Source organism: Salvelinus alpinus, chromosome 32 (genome assembly GCF_045679555.1).
Source record: "Salvelinus alpinus chromosome 32, SLU_Salpinus.1, whole genome shotgun sequence".
NCBI classification, from domain to species: Eukaryota; Metazoa; Chordata; class Actinopteri; order Salmoniformes; family Salmonidae; genus Salvelinus; species Salvelinus alpinus.
In genome coordinates, this window is record NC_092117.1 from 30,315,632 (window position 1) to 30,338,590 (window position 22,959).

A 22,959-nucleotide genomic window follows, 5' to 3' on the forward strand; every position below is an offset into this window, starting at 1 on the left:
TGTCATGTAAATGCTTCAAAATGAGGAAAACTCAATGTCCCAACGTTGGTCTGGCCTACATGATGAACTGTCTGTTAGTCACACAGTATACAGTAATAATGCCCATTCTGTCCGACTGACTTGTTTTTCACATCATGTACGAGAGATAGATACTGATATTAAAACATGGCTTTGTCACCAGACATGTGTTATGTTATAATAGATAAAACATTTTAACCCAATTTCATCGTTTGGACTTTAACACATTACAGTAAAATACACTTTGGAAGAAGTCAGAATACCCCATTTAACCAAGCATAGTTCCCTAGACATAATAAACAAATGGACACTATATAAATATTACTGCATGACAACTAGCCAGCTGGCTAAATCTATCACATTTACAGAAATGTTCATTGATGTGCTTTGTCCCAGTCACATAAATACACACATAAATACATCTCTACAGTACAGCTATTGACTGTACAGTATAAGAAACCGTTGAGAGCAGACAGCTTCATCATGTTTAGCCGCCATACATAAAAAAGACTGCAGATTGTCAACTTCACCTGCTGCATTTTAATGTGTGAACATTCAGCGGCGTTGACTTGGCCAATAGTAATATACATCGCCCAGAGCCATTTTAATGTGTGAACATTCAGCGGCGTTGACTTGGCCAATAGTAATATACATCGCCCAGAGCCATTTTAATGTGTGAACATTCAGCGGCGTTGACTTGGCCAATAGTAATATACATCGCCCAGAGCCATTTTAATGTGTGAACATTCAGCGGCGTTGACTTGGCCAATAGTAACATCGCCCAGAGCCATTTTAATGTTAGATCAACATCCCCTACTAGTATACCACTGAATGCCAGGTTCCCTATCTGCAGGTCTGGATCCATATTTATGATGCAGGAACAAATTCATGATAAACTGATCTGAACTATAGGCTTAGATATATGGTATTCTATAGGTTTATAGTGGTATTCTATAGGTTTATAGTTATAGTGGTATTCTATAGGTTTATAGTGGTATTCTATAGGTTTATAGTGGTATTCTATAGGTTTATAGTGGTATTCTATAGGTTTATAGTGGTATTCTATAGGTTTATAGTTATAGTGGTATTCTATAGGTTTATAGCGTTATTCTATAGGTTTATAGTGGTATTCTATAGGGTTATAGTGGTATTCTATAGGTTTATAGTGATGGTGGTATTCATTAGGTTTATAGTGATGGTGGTATTCTATAGGTTTATAGTTATAGTGGTATTCTATATGTTTATAGTGATGGTGGTATTCTATAGGTTTATAGTGGTATTCTATAAGTTTATAGTGGTATTCATTAGGTTTATAGTGATGGTGGTATTCTATAGGTTTATAGTGGTATTCTATAGGTTTATAGTGGTATTCTATAGGTTTATAGTGGTATTCTATAGGTTTATAGTGATGGTGGTATTCTATAGGTTTATAGTGATGGTGGTATTCTATAGGTTTATAGTGATGGTGGTATTCTATAGGTTTATAGTGATGGTGGTATTCATTAGGTTTATAGTTATAGTGGTATTCTATAGGTTTATAGTGGTATTCTATAGGTTTATAGTGGTATTCTATAGGTTTATAGTGATGGTGGTATTCTATAGGTTTATAGTGGTATTCTATAGGTTTATAGTGGTATTCTATAGGTTTATAGTGATGGTGTTATTCTATAGGTTTATAGTGATGGTGGTATTCTATAGGTTTATAGTGGTATTCTATAAGTTTATAGTTATAGTGGTATTCTATAGGTTTATAGTGGTATTCTATAGGTGTATAGTTATAGTGGTATTCTATAGGTTTATAGTGGTATTCGTTTATAGTGGTATTCTATAGGTTTATAGTGGTATTCTATAGGTTTATAGCGGTATTCTATAGGTTTATAGTGGTATTCTATAGGGTTATAGTGGTATTCTATAGGTTTATAGTGGTATTCTATAGGTTTATAGTTATAGTGGTATTCTATAGGTTTATAGTGGTATTCTATAGGGTTATAGTGGTATTCTATAGGTTTATAGTGTTATTCTATAGGTTTATAGTTATAGTGGTATTCTATAGGTTTATAGTGGTATTCTATAAGTTTATAGTGGTATTCTATAGGTTTATAGTGGTATTCTATAGGTTTATAGTTATAGTGGTATTCTATAGGTTTATAGTGGTATTCTATAGGTTTATAGTTATAGTGGTATTCTATAGGTTTATAGTGATGGTGGTATTCTATAGGTTTATAGTGGTATTCTATAGGTTTATAGTTATAGTGGTATTCTATAGGTTTATAGTGGTATTCTATAGGTTTATAGTTATAGTGGTATTCTATAGGTTTATAGTGATGGTGGTATTCTATAGGTTTATAGTGGTATTCTATAGGTTTATAGTGATGGTGGTATTCTATAGGTTTATAGTGGTATTCTATAGGTTTATAGTGGTATTCTATAGGTTTATAGTGATGGTGGTATTCTATAGGTTTATAGTGATGGTGGTATTCTATAGGTTTATAGTGATGGTGGTATTCTATAGGTTTATAGTGATGGTGGTATTCATTAGGTTTATAGTTATAGTGGTATTCTATAGGTTTATAGTGGTATTCTATAGGTTTATAGTGGTATTCTATAGGTTTATAGTGATGGTGGTATTCTATAGGTTTATAGTGGTATTCTATAGGTTTATAGTGGTATTCTATAGGTTTATAGTGATGGTGTTATTCTATAGGTTTATAGTGATGGTGGTATTCTATAGGTTTATAGTGGTATTCTATAGGTTTATAGTGGTATTAGGTGTATAGTTATAGTGGTATTCTATAGGTTTATAGTGGTATTCTATAGGTGTATAGTTATAGTGGTATTCTATAGGTTTATAGTGGTATTCTATAGGTTTATAGTGGTATTCTATAGGTTTATAGTTATAGTGGTATTCTATAGGTTTATAGCGGTATTCTATAGGTTTATAGTGGTATTCTATAGGGTTATAGTGGTATTCTATAGGTTTATAGTGGTATTCTATAGGTTTATAGTTATAGTGGTATTCTATAGGTTTATAGTGGTATTCTATAGGGTTATAGTGGTATTCTATAGGTTTATAGTGTTATTCTATAGGTTTATAGTTATAGTGGTATTCTATAGGTTTATAGTGGTATTCTATAAGTTTATAGTGGTATTCTATAGGTTTATAGTGGTATTCTATAGGTTTATAGTTATAGTGGTATTCTATAGGTTTATAGTGGTATTCTATAGGTTTATAGTTATAGTGGTATTCTATAGGTTTATAGTGATGGTGGTATTCTATAGGTTTATAGTGGTATTCTATAGGTTTATAGTTATAGTGGTATTCTATAGGTTTATAGTGGTATTCTATAGGTTTATAGTTATAGTGGTATTCTATAGGTTTATAGTGATGGTGGTATTCTATAGGTTTATAGTGGTATTCTATAGGTTTATAGTGATGGTGGTATTCTATAGGTTTATAGTTATAGTGGTATTCTATAGGTTTATAGTTATAGTGGTATTCTCCCGGGTGGCGCAGTGGTCTAGGGCACTGCATTGCAGTGCTAGCTGCGTCACCAGAGTCTCTGGGTTCGCGCCCAGGCTGGGCTGGGTTCGCGCCCAGGCTCTGTCGCAGCCGGCCGCAACCGGGAGATCCGTGGGGCGACGCACAATTGGCATAGCGTCGTCCGGGTTAGGGAGGGTTTGGCCGGTAGGGAGGGTTTGGCCGGTAGGGATATCCTTGTCTCAGTATGTAATTTTTTTTTTTTTAAATACAATTATTATTATTTTTTTTTAATTAAATGTAATAAAATGTATGCACTCTACTGTAAGTCGCTCTGGATAAGAGCGTCTTCTCTTGGCCGGTAGGGATATCTTTGTCTCAGTATGTAAAAAATGTTATAAAATGTATGCACTCTACTGTAAGTCGCTCTGGATAAGAGCGTCTGCTAAATGACTAAAAATGTAAAAATGTAAAAATGTCTATAGGTTTATAGTGATGGTGGGATTCTATATGTTTATAGTGATGGTATTCTATATGTTTATAGTGGTATTCTGTAGGTTTATAGTGATGGTGGTATTCTATAGGTTTATAGTTATAGTGGTATTCTATAGGTTTATAGTGATGGTGCTATTCTATAGGTTTATAGTTATAGTGGTATTCTATATGTTTATAGTGATGGTATTCTATATGTTTATAGTGGTATTCTGTAGGTTTATAGTGATGGTGGTATTCTATAGGTTTATAGTTATAGTGGTATTCTGTAGGTTTATAGTTATAGTGGTATTCTATAGGTTTATAGTGATGGTGGTATTCTATAGGTTTATAGTTATAGTGGTATTCTATAGGTTTATAGTTATAGTGGTATTCTGTAGGTTTATAGTTATAGTGGTATTCTATAGGTTTATAGTTATGGTGGTATTCTATAGGTTTATAGTTATAGTGGTATTCTATAGGTTTATAGTTATGGTGGTATTCTATAGGTTTATAGTGGTATTCTATAGGTTTATAGTGATGATGGTATTCTATAGGTTTATAGTGGTGGTGGTATTCTATAGGTTTATAGTGATGGTCGTACTCTATATGTTTATAGTGATGGTGGTATTCTATAGGTTTATAGTGATGGTGGTGTTCTATAGGTTTATAGTTATAGTGGTATTCTATAGGTTTATAGTGGTATTCTATAGGTTTATAGTTATAGTGGTATTCTATAGGTTTATAGTGGTATTCTATAGGTTTATAGTTATGAGTGGTATTCTATAGGTTTATAGTGGTGGTGGTATTCTATAGGTTTATAGTGATGGTGGTACTCTATAGGTTTATAGTGATGGTGGTATTCTATAGGTTTATAGTGATGGTGGTGTTCTATAGGTTTATAGTGATGGTGGTATTCTATAGGTTTATAGTGATGGTGGTATTCTATAGGTTTATGGTGATGGTGGTATTCTATAGGTTTATAGTTATAGTGGTATTCTATAGGTTTATAGTGATGATGGTATTCTACAGGTTTATAGTGATGGTGGTATTCTATAGGTTTATAGTGATGGTGGTATTCTATAGGTTTATGGTGATGGTATTCTATAGTTTAATAGTTAAGCTAGAGAACATTTGGACACTTGATCATGTATTGATCTCATAAGACATTCTAATAACCCAGACCATAAACCAGGTTATTAACACCATACACTGTGTCAAGGGATTTTACCCATCACAGTACCTGAACTGACCATGGATTGAAGAGAATGTCTTTAGTTTCTAGTGGATTAAACTGTACGGTAACAGACTAGAACCATGCACTGTGAGGGACATTTAAATTTAACCTTTAACATGTTATTTAACCTTCATTTAACAAGGCAAGTCAGTTAAAAACAAATTCTTATTTACAATTACGGCCTACACTGGCCAAACCCAGACGATGCTGGGCCTACACCGGCCAAACCCAGACGATGCTGGGCCTACACCGGCCAAACCCAGACGATGCTGGGCCTACACCGGCCAAACCCAGACGATGCTGGGCCTACACCGGCCAAACCCAGACGATGCTGGGCCAGTTGCGTGCCGCCCTATGGGATTCCCAATCCCGGCCGGTTGTGATGCATCCTGGATTTAAAAGCCCAATTTCCACTGGATGGGATAGCCCTGGTCATTTAAATGGTTTATTTCTAGGGAGAAGTTTCATACACCCACTAAAGCCAGTGGACTGCTGGAAGACTAGCTGTTGTCATAGCATCAGCTAATGGTACCTCTTCAGCAAATGCAGACATCTGGATCTAGTACAATACTCACTCAATTATTACACAAATGTTAAGGGTTCAGAATGAGAAAAAACATACTGAATAGGTATTTACATTTGTTCTGATTCCACTGTCCAGATATCCTCCTACATGTTTTAACTCTGTATTCAACCTACTGTATAGATCCAGCCTGGCCCAGTTCACCACCTGTAAGACCTGGGTTCAAATACTATTTGAATCATACTTTATCTGGGCTTGATTGAGCTTGCCTGTCTTACTGGGCCAGTAGAATAGTCTGAAAACTGCAAACACCGCCCTCTGGCACTCCAGACAGGCTAGAGCAAACTTATAAATTGTTTTAAAGATTTCAAATAGTATTTGAACCCAGATCTGCTGCTTAACACTGTGGCGGTATGAAGGAACAAAATAGAGAATGTAGTGGGCTGACGCTGAGGCCACTTGTAAATGATGTATGTTGTTGATCTTTAGAGAAAGGTCCCCTCTCTCCCTCTCTGCTGTCTGCTGAAGATAATGATGTCTTTAGGGAGAGAGTGGACCTTTTCCTCCCTTTTACTCTCCCTTCATTTCCCTGTGATTTCCTCTCTTTCCTCATCTGTCCCGTCTCCCTCAGAGTAACCCAGTTAGAAAGAGATACAGAGAGGGATTGGAAAAGAGAGAGGAAGAGGCTGGACCGTTTTCCTTCCCTGTCCTGTCTCCCTAAGATCAGACCAGTAAAGACCATGATATCTCTGTCCTGTTTCCCTAAGATCAGACCAGTAAAGACCATGATATCTCTGTCCTGTCTCCCTAAGATCAGACCAGTAAAGACCATGATATCTCTGTCCTGTTTCCCTAAGATCAGACCAGTAAAGACCATGATATCTCTGTCCTGTCTCCCTAAGATCAGACCAGTAAAGACCATGATATCTCTGTCCTGTCTCCCTAAGATCAGACCAGTAAAGACCATGATATCTCTGTCCTGTCTCTCTAAGATCAGACCAGCAAAGACCATGATATCTCTGTCCTGTCTCCCTAAGATCAGACCAGTAAAGACCATGATATCTCTGTCCTGTCTCCCTAAGATCAGACCAGTAAAACCATGATATCTCTGTCCTGTCTCCCTAAGATCAGACCAGTAAAGACCATGATATCTCTGTCCTGTCTCCCTAAGATCAGACCAGTAAAACCATGATATCTCTGTCCTGTCTCCCTAAGATCAGCTCAGTAAATAAAGACCATGATATCTCTGTCCTGTCTCCCTAAGATCAGACAGGTAAAGACCATGATATCTCTGTCCTGTCTCCCTAAGATCAGACCAGTTAAACCATGATATCTCTATCCTGTCTCCCTAAGATCAGACCAGTAAATAAAGACCATGATATCTCTGCCCTGTCTCTCTAAGATCAGACCAGTAAAGACCATGATATCTCTGTCCTGTCTCCCTAAGATCAGACCAGTAAAACCATGATATCCTCTATCCTGTCTCCCTAAGATCAGACCAGTAAAACCATGATATCTCTGTCCTGTCTCCCTAAGATCAGACCAGCAAAGACCATGATATCTCTGTCCTGTCTCCCTAAGATCAGCTCAGTAAATAAAGACCATGATATCTCTGCCCTGTCTCTCTAAGATCAGACCAGTAAAGACCATGATATCTCTATCCTGTCTCCCTAAGATCAGACCAGTAAAACCATTATATCTCTGTCCTGTCTCCCTAAGATCAGACCAGTAAAACCATTATATCTCTGTCCTGTCTCCCTAAGATCAGACCAGTAAAACCATGATATCTCTGTCCTGTTTCTCTAAGATCAGACCAGTAAAACCATGATATCTCTGTCCTGTCTCCCTAAGATCAGACCAGTAAAGACCATGATATCTCTGTCCTGTCTCCCTAAGATCAGACCAGTAAAGACCATGATATCTCTGTCCTGTTTCCCTAAGATCAGACCAGTAAAGACCATGATATCTCTGTCCTGTTTCCCTAAGATCAGACCAGTAAAGACCATGATATCTCTGTCCTGTCTCCCTAAGATCAGACCAGTAAAGACCATGATATCTCTGTCCTGTTTCCCTAAGATCAGACCAGTAAAGACCATGATATCTCTGTCCTGTCTCTCTAAGATCAGACCAGTAAAGACCATGATATCTCTGTCCTGTCTCCCTAAGATCAGACCAGTAAAGACCATGATATCTCTGTCCTGTCTCCCTAAGATCAGACCAGTAAAGACCATGATATCTCTGTCCTGTTTCCCTAAGATCAGACCAGTAAAGACCATGATATCTCTGTCCTGTTTCCCTAAGATCAGACCAGTAAAGACCATGATATCTCTGCCCTGTCTCCCTAAGATCAGACCAGTAAAGACCATGATATCTCTGTCCTGTTTCCCTAAGATCAGACCAGTAAAACCATGATATCTCTGTCCTGTCTCCCTAAGATCAGACCAGTAAAGACCATGATATCTCTGCCCTGTCTCCCTAAGATCAGACCAGTAAAGACCATGATATCTCTGTCCTGTTTCCCTAAGATCAGACCAGTAAAGACCATGATATCTCTGTCCTGTTTCCCTAAGATCAGACCAGTAAAGACCATGATATCTCTGTCCTGTTTCCCTAAGATCAGACCAGTAAAGACCATGATATCTCTGCCCTGTCTCCCTAAGATCAGACCAGTAAAGACCATGATATCTCTGTCCTGTTTCCCTAAGATCAGACCAGTAAAGACCATAATATCTCTGTCCTGTCTCCCTAAGATCAGACCAGTAAAGACCATGATATCTCTGTCCTGTCTCCCTAAGATCAGACCAGTAAAACCATGATATCTCTGTCCTGTCTCCCTAAGATCAGACCAGTAAAGACCATGATATCTCTGTCCTGCCTTCCTAAGATCAGCTCAGTAAATAAAGACCATGATATCTCTGCATCTTTGCTTAGAGGCTGGGGCTCAGACCACATATCTAGGCAGGAAGAGGGAGAGAGAGGGAGATGGAGAGACAACTCTTGTTAGCCTCTGCTCAGTGCTCTTGGGTCTTGTGACAGGCAGGCAGGGAGGGATGGGAGGCAGGGATGGGAGGCTTTGAGTCTTTGCTCTGGCCTGACTCTAGTGGTGACTCTCGGCCGACTCTAGCGCTGACTCTAGGGTTTACAGTTGGTTACATATCACCAGGAAAATTCAATACCTAGTATTTGAAATAATTTCAAGTAGTATTTGAACCCAGGTCTACTCTGCTCAGTCTCTCTCCTCTCTGTCTCTCCTGCAGCAGCATGGTGTGAGACGATACAGGGAGCTGTGTATGCTAGCCTTGCTAATTACACACGGTGCTGTGCCTCCCTCGCTCCGACAGCGCCCAGGCCGCAATACCTACACACACATACCTACACACACAGCACTGTGCCTCCTCCGCTCCGACAGTGCCCGGGCTACAACACACGCACGCACACACCTACACACACCCACACACGTGGCACTGTGCCTCCCTCGCTCTGAGAGCGCCCCGGCCACAACACACACACAGCACTGCGCCTCTCCGCTCCGACAGCGCCCAGGCCACAACACACACACAGCACTGCGCCTCTCTCGCTCCGACAGCGCCCAGGCCACAACACACACACAGCACTGTGCGTCCCTCGCTCTGACAGCGCCCAGGCCACAACAACACAATCTGGCAGCTCCCCAGTACACACTCTACATCTACCGCTTCAGCTAGCAAATAAACAGAGGGGGAGCGAGAGACAAAGTGGGAGGGAAGAAAGGAGGGGATAGTGAGGGAGTTGGTGGGGAGGGGGAAGTGGGGATAGAGAGAGAGAGCAGGGGAGAGAGAGAGAGAGAGAGAGAGAGAGAGAGAGAGAGAGAGAGAGAGAGAGAGAAAGAGAGAGAGAGAGAGAGAGAGAGAGAGCAGAGAGTAGAGAGAGAGCAGAGAGTGAGAGGGAGAGAAAGGGAGGGATAGAGAGAGAGAGCAGAAGGGAGAGAGGGAGAGAGAGAGAGAGAGAGAGAGAGAGAGAGAGAGAGAGAGTAGCAGGGGAATTTCTCAAGACAGCAGACTAATTATGTTTACTTACTTGCTGCCTGAGTCCCAAATGGCACCCTATTCACTTTATTGTGCTCTGGTCTAAAGTAGTGCACTACATAGGGAATAGGGTCCCATTTCTGGCGCACCCTCTGCCTCTTTCTAACCAGAGTGGCTGCCTGGCTGGCGGTAATGGCACTTTACTTTAGACAAGAAGGGTGAAGTTTTGTCATGTGTGGAGAGACTAAGAGATACACCGTTAGAGTTACAGTAAGGGCTTTGTCTTGTCTGTTGTGACTGCGTCCCTAATGGCACCCTGTTCCCCACATAGTGCCCTACTTTGACTAGAGCCCTATGGGCCCTACTGGACCTGGTCAAAAGTAGTGTACTACATAGGGAATAGGTTGCCGTTTGGTATGCGATTTGTGTCATGTGAGTGGGAACTGCCTTCAAAGCTGTGTTGGAACCAGATCCCTTCAAGGGTAACAGAGATATCTAGAGTGGCCAGGCCCAACGAATACCACAGAGGTTACTGCAGAAAATGCTTTTTGGAAAGTTTCCATTGGCTCAGCAATTCACCGCCATAGCTGAACCTCACCCTTAGCCTTAGGTTGCGAGGCTGATCCTGGTGAGAACGTCTCTAGGAAAACAACCTGGTCATTAGTATTCAGATGTAGAGTTAACATTTAGCAGAAGCTTTAATCAAAAGCGATTTACAGTCATTACCTGCATACATTGTTTTGTATGGGGTGGCCCCGGGAATCAAACACACAATCCTGACGTTGCAATCACCGTGCTCTATCCACTGAGTTCCAGAAACCACACCGAAAGGCTGACCACAGTGAGATAGTCTAGAGGGAAAAATCCTAATTGACACTTGATCACTGACTGTAAGTGTAAATATCAAATTTTACAGTAGAGCAACACTCAGAGGAAGCGTACCTTATTGCAAAGGCTATATTTACAACTTCAACACATTAAAAACAACAGATCCGATGATATAAAGCTGCAGTCATATTCTTTACATAGCCACCAGACGTGTTTTTTCTCTGTCACCTAATACGTCTATGACTGTACAAGATGAGGACATATACATGTGGAACGTGGATTGCTTTGGGCACGGTTATATGGCTGTAGTCTTCCACTGAGCCAGGCCCCGTAGTTAGTTCTCGTATCAGAAAAACGATACTCGCTCACATGGCAGTCATGCATACAAGACATTCTGTCTTCTCAGGTGTCCCCTTTACCCTTAAATATCACATGCTAGCTTTAAATAACAACTATAACCTAATATTAGCACAGACGGGGAGGGGACAGAGGGGGCGGGCAAGAGAATGTTCTAAAAACAAGTAAATAGGCCAAACTAAATGAACCTGGCTGAGCGCCTTCCAACACCATTCCAAACTAAATTAACCTGGCTGAGCGCCTTCCAACACCCTTCCAAACTAAATTAACCTGGCTGAGCGCCTTCCAACACCCTTCTGAACTAAATTAACCTGGCTGAGCGCCTTCCAACACCCTTCCAAACTAAATTAACCTGGCTGAGCGCCTTCCAACACCCTTCTGAACTAAATTAACCTGGCTGAGCGCCTTCCAACACCCTTCCAAACTAAATTAACCTGGCTGAGCACCTTCCAACACCCTTCCAAACTAAATCAACCTGGCTGAGCGCCTTCCAACACCCTTCCAAACTAAATTAACCTGGCTGAGCACCTTCCAACACCCTTCCAAACTAAATTAACCTGGCTGAGCGCCTTCCAACACCCTTCTGAACTAAATTAACCTGGCTGAGCGCCTTCCAACACCCTTCCAAACTAAATTAACCTGGCTGAGCGCCTTCCAACACCCTTCCAAACTAAATTAACCTGGCTGAGCGCCTTCCAACACCCTTCCAAACTAAATTAACCTGGCTGAGCACCTTCCAACACCCTTCCAAACTAAATCAACCTGGCTGAGCGCCTTCCAACACCCTTCCAAACTAAATTAACCTGGCTGAGCGCCTTCCAACACCCTTCCAAACTAAATTAACCTGGCTGAGCGCCTTCCAACACCCTTCCCAACTAAATTAACCTGGCTGAGCGCCTTCCAACACCCTTCTGAACTAAATGAACCTGGCTGAGCGCCTTCCAACACCCTTCTGAACTAAATGAACCTGGCTGAGCGCCTTCCAACACCCTTCCAAACTAAATTAACCTGGCTGAGCGCCGTCCAACACCCTTCCAAACTAAATTAACCTGGCTGAGCACCTTCCAACACCCTTCCAAACTAAATTAACCTGGCTGAGCACCTTCCAACACCCTTCCAAACTAAATTAACCTGGCTGAGCGCCTTCCAACACCCTTCCAAACTAAATCAACCTGGCTGAGCGCCTTCCAACACCCTTCCAAACTAAATTAACCTGGCTGAGCGCCTTCCAACACCCTTCCAAACTAAATTAACCTGGCTGAGCGCCTTCCAACACCCTTCCAAACTAAATTAACCTGGCTGAGCGCCTTCCAACACCCTTCTGAACTAAATTAACCTGGCTGAGCGCCTTCCAACACCCTTCCAAACTAAATTAACCTGGCTGAGCACCTTCCAACACCCTTCCAAACTAAATGAACCTGGCTGAGCGCCTTCCAACACCCTTCCAAACTAAATTAACCTGGCTGAGCGCCTTCCAACACCCTTCTGAACTAAATTAACATGCAAATTTATTTAGGCCACTGTTTTTATTATTAACGATGCAAATGAGTAAACAGCATACGATAGTAAAATAGCAAAGGAAGCACCTTACATTTATTTAGGGAAACTGACTATGTTTATAATAGTCGCTCTGGATAAGAGCGTCTGCTAAATGACTTAAATGTAAATGTAAATGTAAATAATGTTAATAATTAATGATGCATATGAATAAACAGAATGGGATTAAAAACAGTATCTTACATTTATTCCAGGTTTCCCTTCCGCACCAGGCTCCCCAGCTGATCCCGTTTCACCCTGCAGAGGAACGAGAGCAAGTTATAAGAGCAAGTTCAAACTCAGGTCCTACAAAAGCACGCCATCATTTCCATGTATTATAAGTACAGATGTGCAGTAACAACATGTTGTTTTGAAAGGTCTGAAGTCTCCTCAGGAGACTGTCCAAGGTGGTTTATCCAATCATTGATGCTCTTACTGCCAGGGCCTCTCACAAGGGATACTGGTCACAAGCATCATGACAAAATGTCAACTTCATCTATAAACACAATGTATGTCTCCAAACCCAAACCTAAATCAAAATCCTAATTCCTATCCTGAAAGTTGAGACCTGATATGACCGGTCTGTCTTCATGTTGTAGCAAAGGCCTCGTCTTCAGCGGTTTATTTATCAAAGTGATACGTCCTCTATAGAGACATTCAACTAAACAGTGCTAAAGGTCACAGAACAGACAAGAACTCATTGACATCTTCTAGTCCCCTGCTTTCTGTTTCACTCCCAAGTATATTAAATAACCCACTCTAAGGCAACAGGCTAAAACAAATTATTCTGTTTATTTGTTTCCATGAAATATCTGTCTGAACGTGGAGTCCTGGTTGTAAACAAATTAGGACTATGTTGACAGTATAAATAAATGATGGGGCCAGAGGTGTGTGTGTGTGTGTGATAATGAAGTGTTTCTGATGGACCTAATTATCTGACAGTGCACACCCTTGTTTCACATCGTGATTGTAATTGATTTATGTGTTCATCGTTGATGTGTGTGTGTGTGTGTGTGTTCATCGTTGATGTGTGTGTGTGTGTGTTCATCGTCCAGTTTGATAGAGAAGACACTATCACACAGCTGCATAACCAAATCATGTCATTAACCAGGAAGAAGCACGCAGCAGTGTTATGATAAACCTCTCTCTTGGCAGTCACCATTGTTTGAAATACATTCAGTATAGAAAGTGACATCCAAATGTTGCTGAATAAACAGGCATCGTAATAATGCTCCAGTTCCACCTGTTTCATACAAATCTCAACAACTTTATATGGACAATAAACTTTATTACTTGAAACAAACATGTTGATAATATGCCTATTCAAACAACAACAATTATCAAGCTGTTCAATAAACAGGGTAACACTTGCCAATGCATGCAGGTATGATGTATTACAATGTTGAAAATGTCCTAGAGAGAAATAAAATACTGTAAGCCACATGATAAGACATAAAGCATTATAGCTGCAGGCTTTAAGTAAGATGTTACCGTTAGTTTTCCACTCTGCATAATAAACATTGAATCTACTCCGTCTTTGAGACAGTAATTCCAGTATAGTCCAGTAATGTCAGCCTGATCAGTTTAAAAGGCAGGTTTCCTGGACACAGATTACGCCTACTTCACGAGGACTAAGCTGGGACTAAGCTGGGACTTCACGAGGACTAATCTTCACGAGGACTAAGCTGTGTCTGTGTCTGGGAAACCAACCCTATGAGGACTAGGCTGTGTCTGTGTCTGGGAAACCAACCCTATTGACCACTAGGCTGTGTCTGTGTCTGGGAAACAAACCCTATGAGGACTAGGCTGTGTCTGTGTCTGGGAAACCAATCCTATGAGGACTAGGCCGTGTCTGTGTCTGGGAAACCAAACCTATGAGGACTAGGCTGTGTCTGTGTCTGGGAAACCAAACCTATGAGGACTAGGCTGTGTCTGTGTCTGGGAAACCAAACCTATGAGGACTAGGCTGTGTCTGGGAAACCAACCCTACGAGGACTAGGCTGTGTCTGGGAAACCAAACCTATGAGGACTAGGCTGTGTCTGTGTCTGGGAAACCAAACCTATGAGGACTAGGCTGTGTCTGGGAAACCAACCCTACGAGGACTAGGCTGTGTCTGGGAAACCAACCCTATGAGTATAGAACTCAGTAATCCTACTCTGTCACACCCTGCTCAGTTTTAACAGCGGAACCAACCCAGTCTGTGACCAATGAGCTGTTGTGTTGAGGCATCCCACAGAGGAACCAACCCAGTCTGTGACCAATGAGCTGCCGTGTTGAGGTCAGCCCACAGAGGAACCAACCCAGTCTGTGTGACCAATGAGCTGTTGTGTTGAGGTCATCCCACAGAGGAACCAACCCAGTCTGTGACCAATGAGCTGTTGTGTTGAGGTCATCCCACAGAGGAACTAACCCAGTCTGTGTGACCAATGAGCTGCCGTGTTGAGGTCAGCCCACAGAGGAACCAACCCAGTCTGTGTGACCAATGAGCTGCCGTGTTGAGGTCAGCCCACAGAGGAACCAACCCAGTCTGTGTGACCAATGAGCTGCCGTGTTGAGGTCAGCCCACAGAGGAACCAACCCAGTCTGTGTGACCAATGAGCTGCCGTGTTGAGGTCATCCCACAGAGGAACCAACCCAGTCTGTGACCAATGGGCTGTTGTGTTGAGGTCAGCCCACAGAGGAACCAACCCAGTCTGTGACCAATGGGCTGTTGTGTTGAGGCATCCCACAGAGGAACCAACCCAGTCTGTGTGACCAATGGGCTGTTGTGTTGAGGCATCCCACAGAGGAACCAACCCAGTCTGTGTGACCAATGAGCTGTTGTGTTGAGGCATCCCACAGAGGAACCAACCCAGTCTGTGTGACCAATGGGCTGTTGTGTTGAGGCATCCCACAGAGGAACCAACCCAGTCTGTGTGACCAATGAGCTGTTGTGTTGAGGCATCCCACAGAGGAACCAACCCAGTCTGTGTGACCAATGAGCTGTTGTGTTGAGGCATCCCACAGAGGAACCAACCCAGTCTGTGTGACCAATGAGCTGTCATGTTGAGGCATCCCACAGAGGAACCAACCCAGTCTGTGACCAATGAGCTGCCGTGTTGAGGTCAGCCCACAGAGGAACCAACCCAGTCTGTGTGACCAATGGGCTGTTGTGTTGAGGTCATCCCACAGAGGAACCAACCCAGTCTGTGACCAATGAGCTGTTGTGTTGAGGTCATCCCACAGAGGAACCAACCCAGTCTGTGACCAATGAGCTGTTGTGTTGAGGTCGGCCCACAGAGGAACCAACCCAGTCTGTATGACCAATGAGCTGCCGTGTTGAGGTCAGCCCACAGAGGAACTAACCCAGTCTGTGACCAATGAGCTGTTGTGTTGAGGTCATCCCACAGAGGAACCAACCCAGTCTGTGTGACCAATGGGCTGTTGTGTTGAGGTCATCCCACAGAGGAACCAACCCAGTCTGTGTGACCAATGAGCTGTTGTGTTGAGGTCATCCCACAGAGGAACCAACCCAGTCTGTGTGACCAACTAGATGTCCTGAAGGTCAAGAACTAAGTGCCCCCGAGGTATCCCCTCTACAGTATGTCATGTTTCACCACTGCACCTGGTATCCTATGCATTGCCAGCTCTGCTACACAGCAAAACTCTGTTTACCAAATGGCTATGGAGGGCTAATGAAGCCATTCTGAATGCACTAAGAAGCCTATATAAGCTGTGCCATTCTCCTCTACAGTATGTCACCTAGTATCCTGTGCCAGCTCTGCTACACAGTGAGGCACTCTGTATACATCCAGATGCTTACAAACTAGCTACAGTATGTAGAGCTTATAAAGACCCTATGAGTGCTCTACAAAGCCTTTTTAAGTGGTTTATTCAAAAACTTGTTCATTCGACCCATTGGATATCATCCATAGAACTGTTTATCTCAGTGTAATCTCAACAGCCTTAACAGTGACTGTTTAGTTTAGTGTCTACGCTGTTTCCCTCTGTATCGCTATTCAGTAGCAGTCCCTGTATGTCGTACTGAGCAGGCAGCCCAGTCCCTGTATGTTGTACTGAGCAGGCAGCCCAGTCCCTGTATGTCGTACTGAGCAGGCCAGTCAGTGTATTGTACACTGTGCCAGAGGGACAGATTTCTCCCTCAGTCTATTGGCCTAATCAGAGAGGATATGGTGATGAAAAGAGTCTCTTTCATTATGCCATTTTAAACTGTCCATCTGCTCAGCCCAATACTTAGTGGAGCCACAATGCCATTACGAAGGAACTAATTATGCAAAAGCCACAAAATACAGACCATTTCCCTGAAAGCATAGCTTTATTTTCCTGTAATTTCATAGTCTACTGAAGTCTTTTTACGATATTTATTCTAAACATATCCAGCCTTTGGCCCATAAAGCCACACCACCATTACAAAAGAACAAATTATGCAAATGCTACACAATTCTATTCTGGTCCCAGATCTGTTAGTGCTGTAGCTCACTCCTCTGAGACCAGCCCGACATAACGCAGCATTCCTGACTATTTCCCTGAACCCTTGCATGAATGCATGTCTAAAGGACGTCATGCTGCTTGCTTAGAGAGTACCACTTCCTCGTGATCCGGCTCACACCGATGCTCCAACCCAGAACCTCTGCCTTGCTAGCACATGTGACCGCCCTCCTGAACCAACTTACCAGTCGGTGCCAAACGAAAAAGCGAGATATTTTCTGACGCAAGTGTGGACAGTTCAGGCTGAGGAGGAAGTTTCCCACACCCCCATGTGATACTCATGCTGCCTGCAGCCTATAGGTTCATTTCCCTGAAACCTGGCATGAACGCATGCTGTTTTACTGTAGGTGCAGAGACTAGGTAAGAGCTGTGATATATACATTCCAGACACGTCCTTCACATGAGACCAAGTTATTAGAGTTCAATCCACATTCGACATTATCACCAGATAATCACAGAATACACTATGTACCTTCATGGTTGCATGTATGAATAGCTATTGTGTTAGTGTAGAGATGACAGGGGAAAAGGCCTTGGGTTATGAAACAATGGAGATCCTTCAGAGATGTATTAGATGTATTAGAAACCTGTGCTAGAAAAACCTTTCAAATAAAATATATATAACAACAGAAGACATGTGCTACATATTAATAACCATGTATCCACTACAGTGGGACTTCACATGCTTGGAATATGAATAACGGTATATCCACTACAGTGGGACTTCACATGCTTGGAACATGAATAACAGTATATCCACTACAGTGGGACTTCACATGCTTGGACTATGAATAACAGTATATCCACTACAGTGGGACTTCACATGCTTGGAATATGAATAACAGTATATCCACTACAGTGGGACTTCACATGCTTGGAACATGAATAACAGTATATCCACTACAGTGGGACTTCACATGCTTGGAACATGAATAACAGTATATCCACTACAGTGGGACTTCACATGCTTGGACTATGAATAACAGTATATCCACTACAGTGGGACTTCACATGCTTGGAACATGAATAACAGTATATCCACTACAGTGGGACTTCACATGCTTGGAACATGAATAACAGTATATCCACTACAGTGGGACTTCACATGCTTGGACTATGAATAACGGTATATCCACTACAGTGAGACTTCACATGCTTGGACTATGAATAACGGTATATCCACTACAGTGGGACTTCACATGCTTGGACTATGAATAACGGTATATCCACTACAGTGGGACTTCACATGCTTGGAACATGAATAACGGTATATCCACTGCAGTGGGACTTCACATGCTTGGAACATGAATAACAGTATATCCACTACAGTGGGACTTCACATGCTTGGACTATGAATAACGGTATATCCACTACAGTGGGACTTCACATGCTTGGAACATGAATAACGGTATATCCACTACAGTGGGACTTCACATGCTTGGACTATGAATAACGGTATATCCACTACAGTGGGACTTCACATGCTTGGAACATGAATAACGGTATATCCACTACAGTGGGACTTCACATGCTTGGAACATGAATAACGGTATATCCACTACAGTGAGACTTCACATGCTTGGACTATGAATAACGGTATATCCACTACAGTGGGACTTCACATGCTTGGAACATGAATAACGGTATATCCACTACAGTGGGACTTCACATGCTTGGAATATGAATAACGGTATATCCACTACAGTGGGACTTCACATGCTTGGAACATGAATAACAGTATATCCACTACAGTGGGACTTCACATGCTTGGACTATGAATAACGGTATATCCACTACAGTGGGACTTCACATGCTTGGACTATGAATAACGGTATATCCACTACAGTGGGACTTCACATGCTTGGACTATGAATAACGGTATATCCACTACAGTGGGACTTCACATGCTTGGACTATGAATAACAGTATATCCACTACAGTGGGACTTCACATGCTTGGACTATGAATAACGGTATATCCACTACAGTGGGACTTCACATGCTTGGACTATGAATAACAGTATATCCACTACAGTGGGACTTCACATGCTTGGACTATGAATAACGGTATATCCACTACAGTGAGACTTCACATGCTTGGAACATGAATAACAGTATATCCACTACAGTGGGACTTCACATGCTTGGACTATGAATAACTGTATATCCACTACAGTGAGACTTCACATGCTTGGAACATGAATAACGGTATATCCACTACAGTGGGTCTTCACATGCTTGGACTATGAATAACGGTATATCCACTACAGTGGGACTTCACATGCTTGGAACATGAATAACTGTATATCCACTACAGTGGGACTTCACATGCTTGGACTATGAATAACGGTATATCCACTACAGTGGGACTTCACATGCTTGGACTATGAATAACGGTATATCCACTACAGTGAGACTTCACATGCTTGGAATATGAATAACGGTACATCCACTACAGTGAGACTTCACATGCTTGGACTATGAATAACGGTATATCCACTACAGTGAGACTTCACATGCTTGGAATATGAATAACGGTATATCCACTACAGTGAGACTTCACATGCTTGGAATATGAATAACGGTATATCCACTACAGTGAGACTTCACATGCTTGGAATATGAATAACGGTATATCCACTACAGTGAGACTTCACATGCTTGGACTATGAATAACGGTATATCCACTACAGTGAGACTTCACATGCTTGGAATATGAATAACTGTATATCCACTACAGTGAGACTTCACATGCTTGGAATATGAATAACTGTATATCCACTACAGTGGGACTTCACATGCTTGGACTATGAATAACGGTATATCCACTACAGTGAGACTTCACATGCTTGGAACATGAATAACGGTATATCCACTACAGTGGGACTTCACATGCTTGGACTATGAATAACGGTATATCCACTACAGTGGGACTTCACATGCTTGGACTATGAATAACTGTATATCCACCACAGTGAGACTTCACATGCTTGGACTATGAATAACTGTATATCCACTACAGTGAGACTTCACATGCTTGGAATATGAATAACGGTATATCCACTACAGTGAGACTTCACATGCTTGGACTATGAATAACGGTATATCCACTACAGTGGGACTTCACATGCTTGGAACATGAATAACGGTATATCCACTACAGTGGGATTTCACATGCTTGGACTATGAATAACGGTATATCCACTACAGTGAGACTTCACATGCTTGGACTATGAATAACGGTATATCCACTACAGTGGGACTTCACATGCTTGGAACATGAATAACGGTATATCCACTACAGTGGGACTTCACATGCTTGGACTATGAATAACGGTATATCCACTACAGTGGGACTTCACATGCTTGGAATATGAATAAAGGTATATCCACTACAGTGGGACTTCACATGCTTGGAACATGAATAACGGTATATCCACTACAGTGGGACTTCACATGCTTGGAACATGAATAACGGTATATCCACTACAGTGGGACTTCACATGCTTGGAACATGAATAACGGTATATCCACTACAGTGGGACTTCACATGCTTGGAACATGAATAACTGTATATCCACTACAGTGGGACTTCACATGCTTGGACTATGAATAACGGTATATCCACTACAGTGGGACTTCACATGCTTGGAACATGAATAACGGTATATCCACTACAGTGGGACTTCACATGCTTGGAACATGAATAACGGTATATCCACTACAGTGAGACTTCACATGCTTGGACTATGAATAACTGTATATCCACTACAGTGGGACTTCACATGCTTGGACTATGAATAACGGTATATCCACTACAGTGAGACTTCACATGCTTGGACTATGAATAACTGTATATCCACTACAGTGGGACTTCACATGCTTGGAACATGAATGACGGTATATCCACTACAGTGAGACTTCACATGCTTGGACTATGAATAACTGTATATCCACTACAGTGGGACTTCACATGCTTGGACTATGAATAGCGGTATATCCACTACAGTGGGACTTCACATGCTTGGACTATGAATAACGGTATATCCACTACAGTGAGACTTCACATGCTTGGAACATGAATAACTGTATATCCACTACAGTGAGACTTCACATGCTTGGACTATGAATAACGGTATATCCACTACAGTGAGTCTTCACATGCTTGGACTATGAATAACTGTATATCCACTACAGTGGGACTTCACATGCTTGGACTATGAATAACGGTATATCCACTACAGTGGGACTTCACATGATTGGAACATGAATAACGGTATATCCACTACAGTGGGACTTCACATGCTTGGACTATGAATAACGGTATATCCACTACAGTGAGACTTCACATGCTTGGAATATGAATAACGGTATATCCACTACAGTGAGACTTCACATGCTTGGAACATGAATAACGGTATATCCACTACAGTGAGACTTCACATGCTTGGAACATGAATAACGGTATATCCACTACAGTGAGACTTCACATGCTTGGACTATGAATAACTGTATATCCACTACAGTGAGACTTCACATGCTTGGAACATGAATAACGGTATATCCACTACAGTGAGACTTCACATGCTTGGACTATGAATAACTGTATATCCACTACAGTGAGACTTCACATGCTTGGACTATGAATAACTGTATATCCACTACAGTGGGACTTCACATGCTTGGAACATGAATAACTATATATCCACTACAGTGGGACTTCACATGCTTGGACTATGAATAACGGTATATCCACTACAGTGAGACTTCACATGCTTGGAACATGAATAACGGTATATCCACTACAGTGGGACTTCACATGCTTGGACTATGAATAACGGTATATCCACTACAGTGGGACTTCACATGCTTGGAACATGAATAACTGTATATCCACTACAGTGGGACTTCACATGCTTGGACTATGAATAACGGTATATCCACTACAGTGGGACTTCACATGCTTGGACTATGAATAACTGTATATCCACCACAGTGAGACTTCACATGCTTGGAATATGAATAACGGTATATCCACTACAGTGGGACTTCACATGCTTGGACTATGAATAACTGTATATCCACTACAGTGGGACTTCACATGCTTTGACTATGAATAACGGTATATCCACTACAGTGAGACTTCACATGCTTGGAATATGAATAACGGTATATCCACTACAGTGGGACTTCACATGCTTGGACTATGAATAACGGTATATCCACTACAGTGGGATTTCACATGCTTGGACTATGAATAACGGTATATCCACTACAGTGAGACTTCACATGCTTGGACTATGAATAACGGTATATCCACTACAGTGGGACTTCACATGCTTGGAACATGAATAACGGTATATCCACTACAGTGGGACTTCACATGCTTGGACTATGAATAACTGTATATCCACTACAGTGGGACTTCACATGCTTGGACTATGAATAACGGTATATCCACTACAGTGGGACTTCACATGCTTGGAACATGAATAACGGTATATCCACTACAGTGGGACTTCACATGCTTGGAACATGAATAACGGTATATCCACTACAGTGAGACTTCACATGCTTGGACTATGAATAACTGTATATCCACTACAGTGGGACTTCACATGCTTGGACTATGAATAACGGTATATCCACTACAGTGAGACTTCACATGCTTGGACTATGAATAACTGTATATCCACTACAGTGGGACTTCACATGCTTGGAACATGAATAACGGTATATCCACTACAGTGAGACTTCACATGCTTGGACTATGAATAACGGTATATCCACTACAGTGGGACTTCACATGCTTGGACTATGATAAACTGTATATCCACTACAGTGGGACTTCACATGCTTGGACTATGAATAACGGTATATCCACTACAGTGAGAGTTCACATGCTTGGACTATGAATAACTGTATATCCACTACAGTGGGACTTCACATGCTTGGACTATGAATAACGGTATATCCACTACAGTGAGACTTCACATGCTTGGAATATGAATAACGGTAT

General features: G+C 41.8%; 1 protein-coding gene across 1 annotated transcript in view; it reads right to left on the minus strand.

The window, feature by feature from the left end:
- LOC139562527 (collagen alpha-1(XIX) chain-like) overlaps nt 1-22,959 on the minus strand; it is a 241,821-nt gene that overhangs the window by 168,038 nt on the left and 50,824 nt on the right. The window contains exon 13 of the mRNA XM_071380275.1: nt 12,657-12,710. Within this exon, the coding sequence (XP_071236376.1) occupies nt 12,657-12,710 (54 nt within the window). The remainder of the gene's footprint in view (nt 1-12,656; nt 12,711-22,959) is intronic.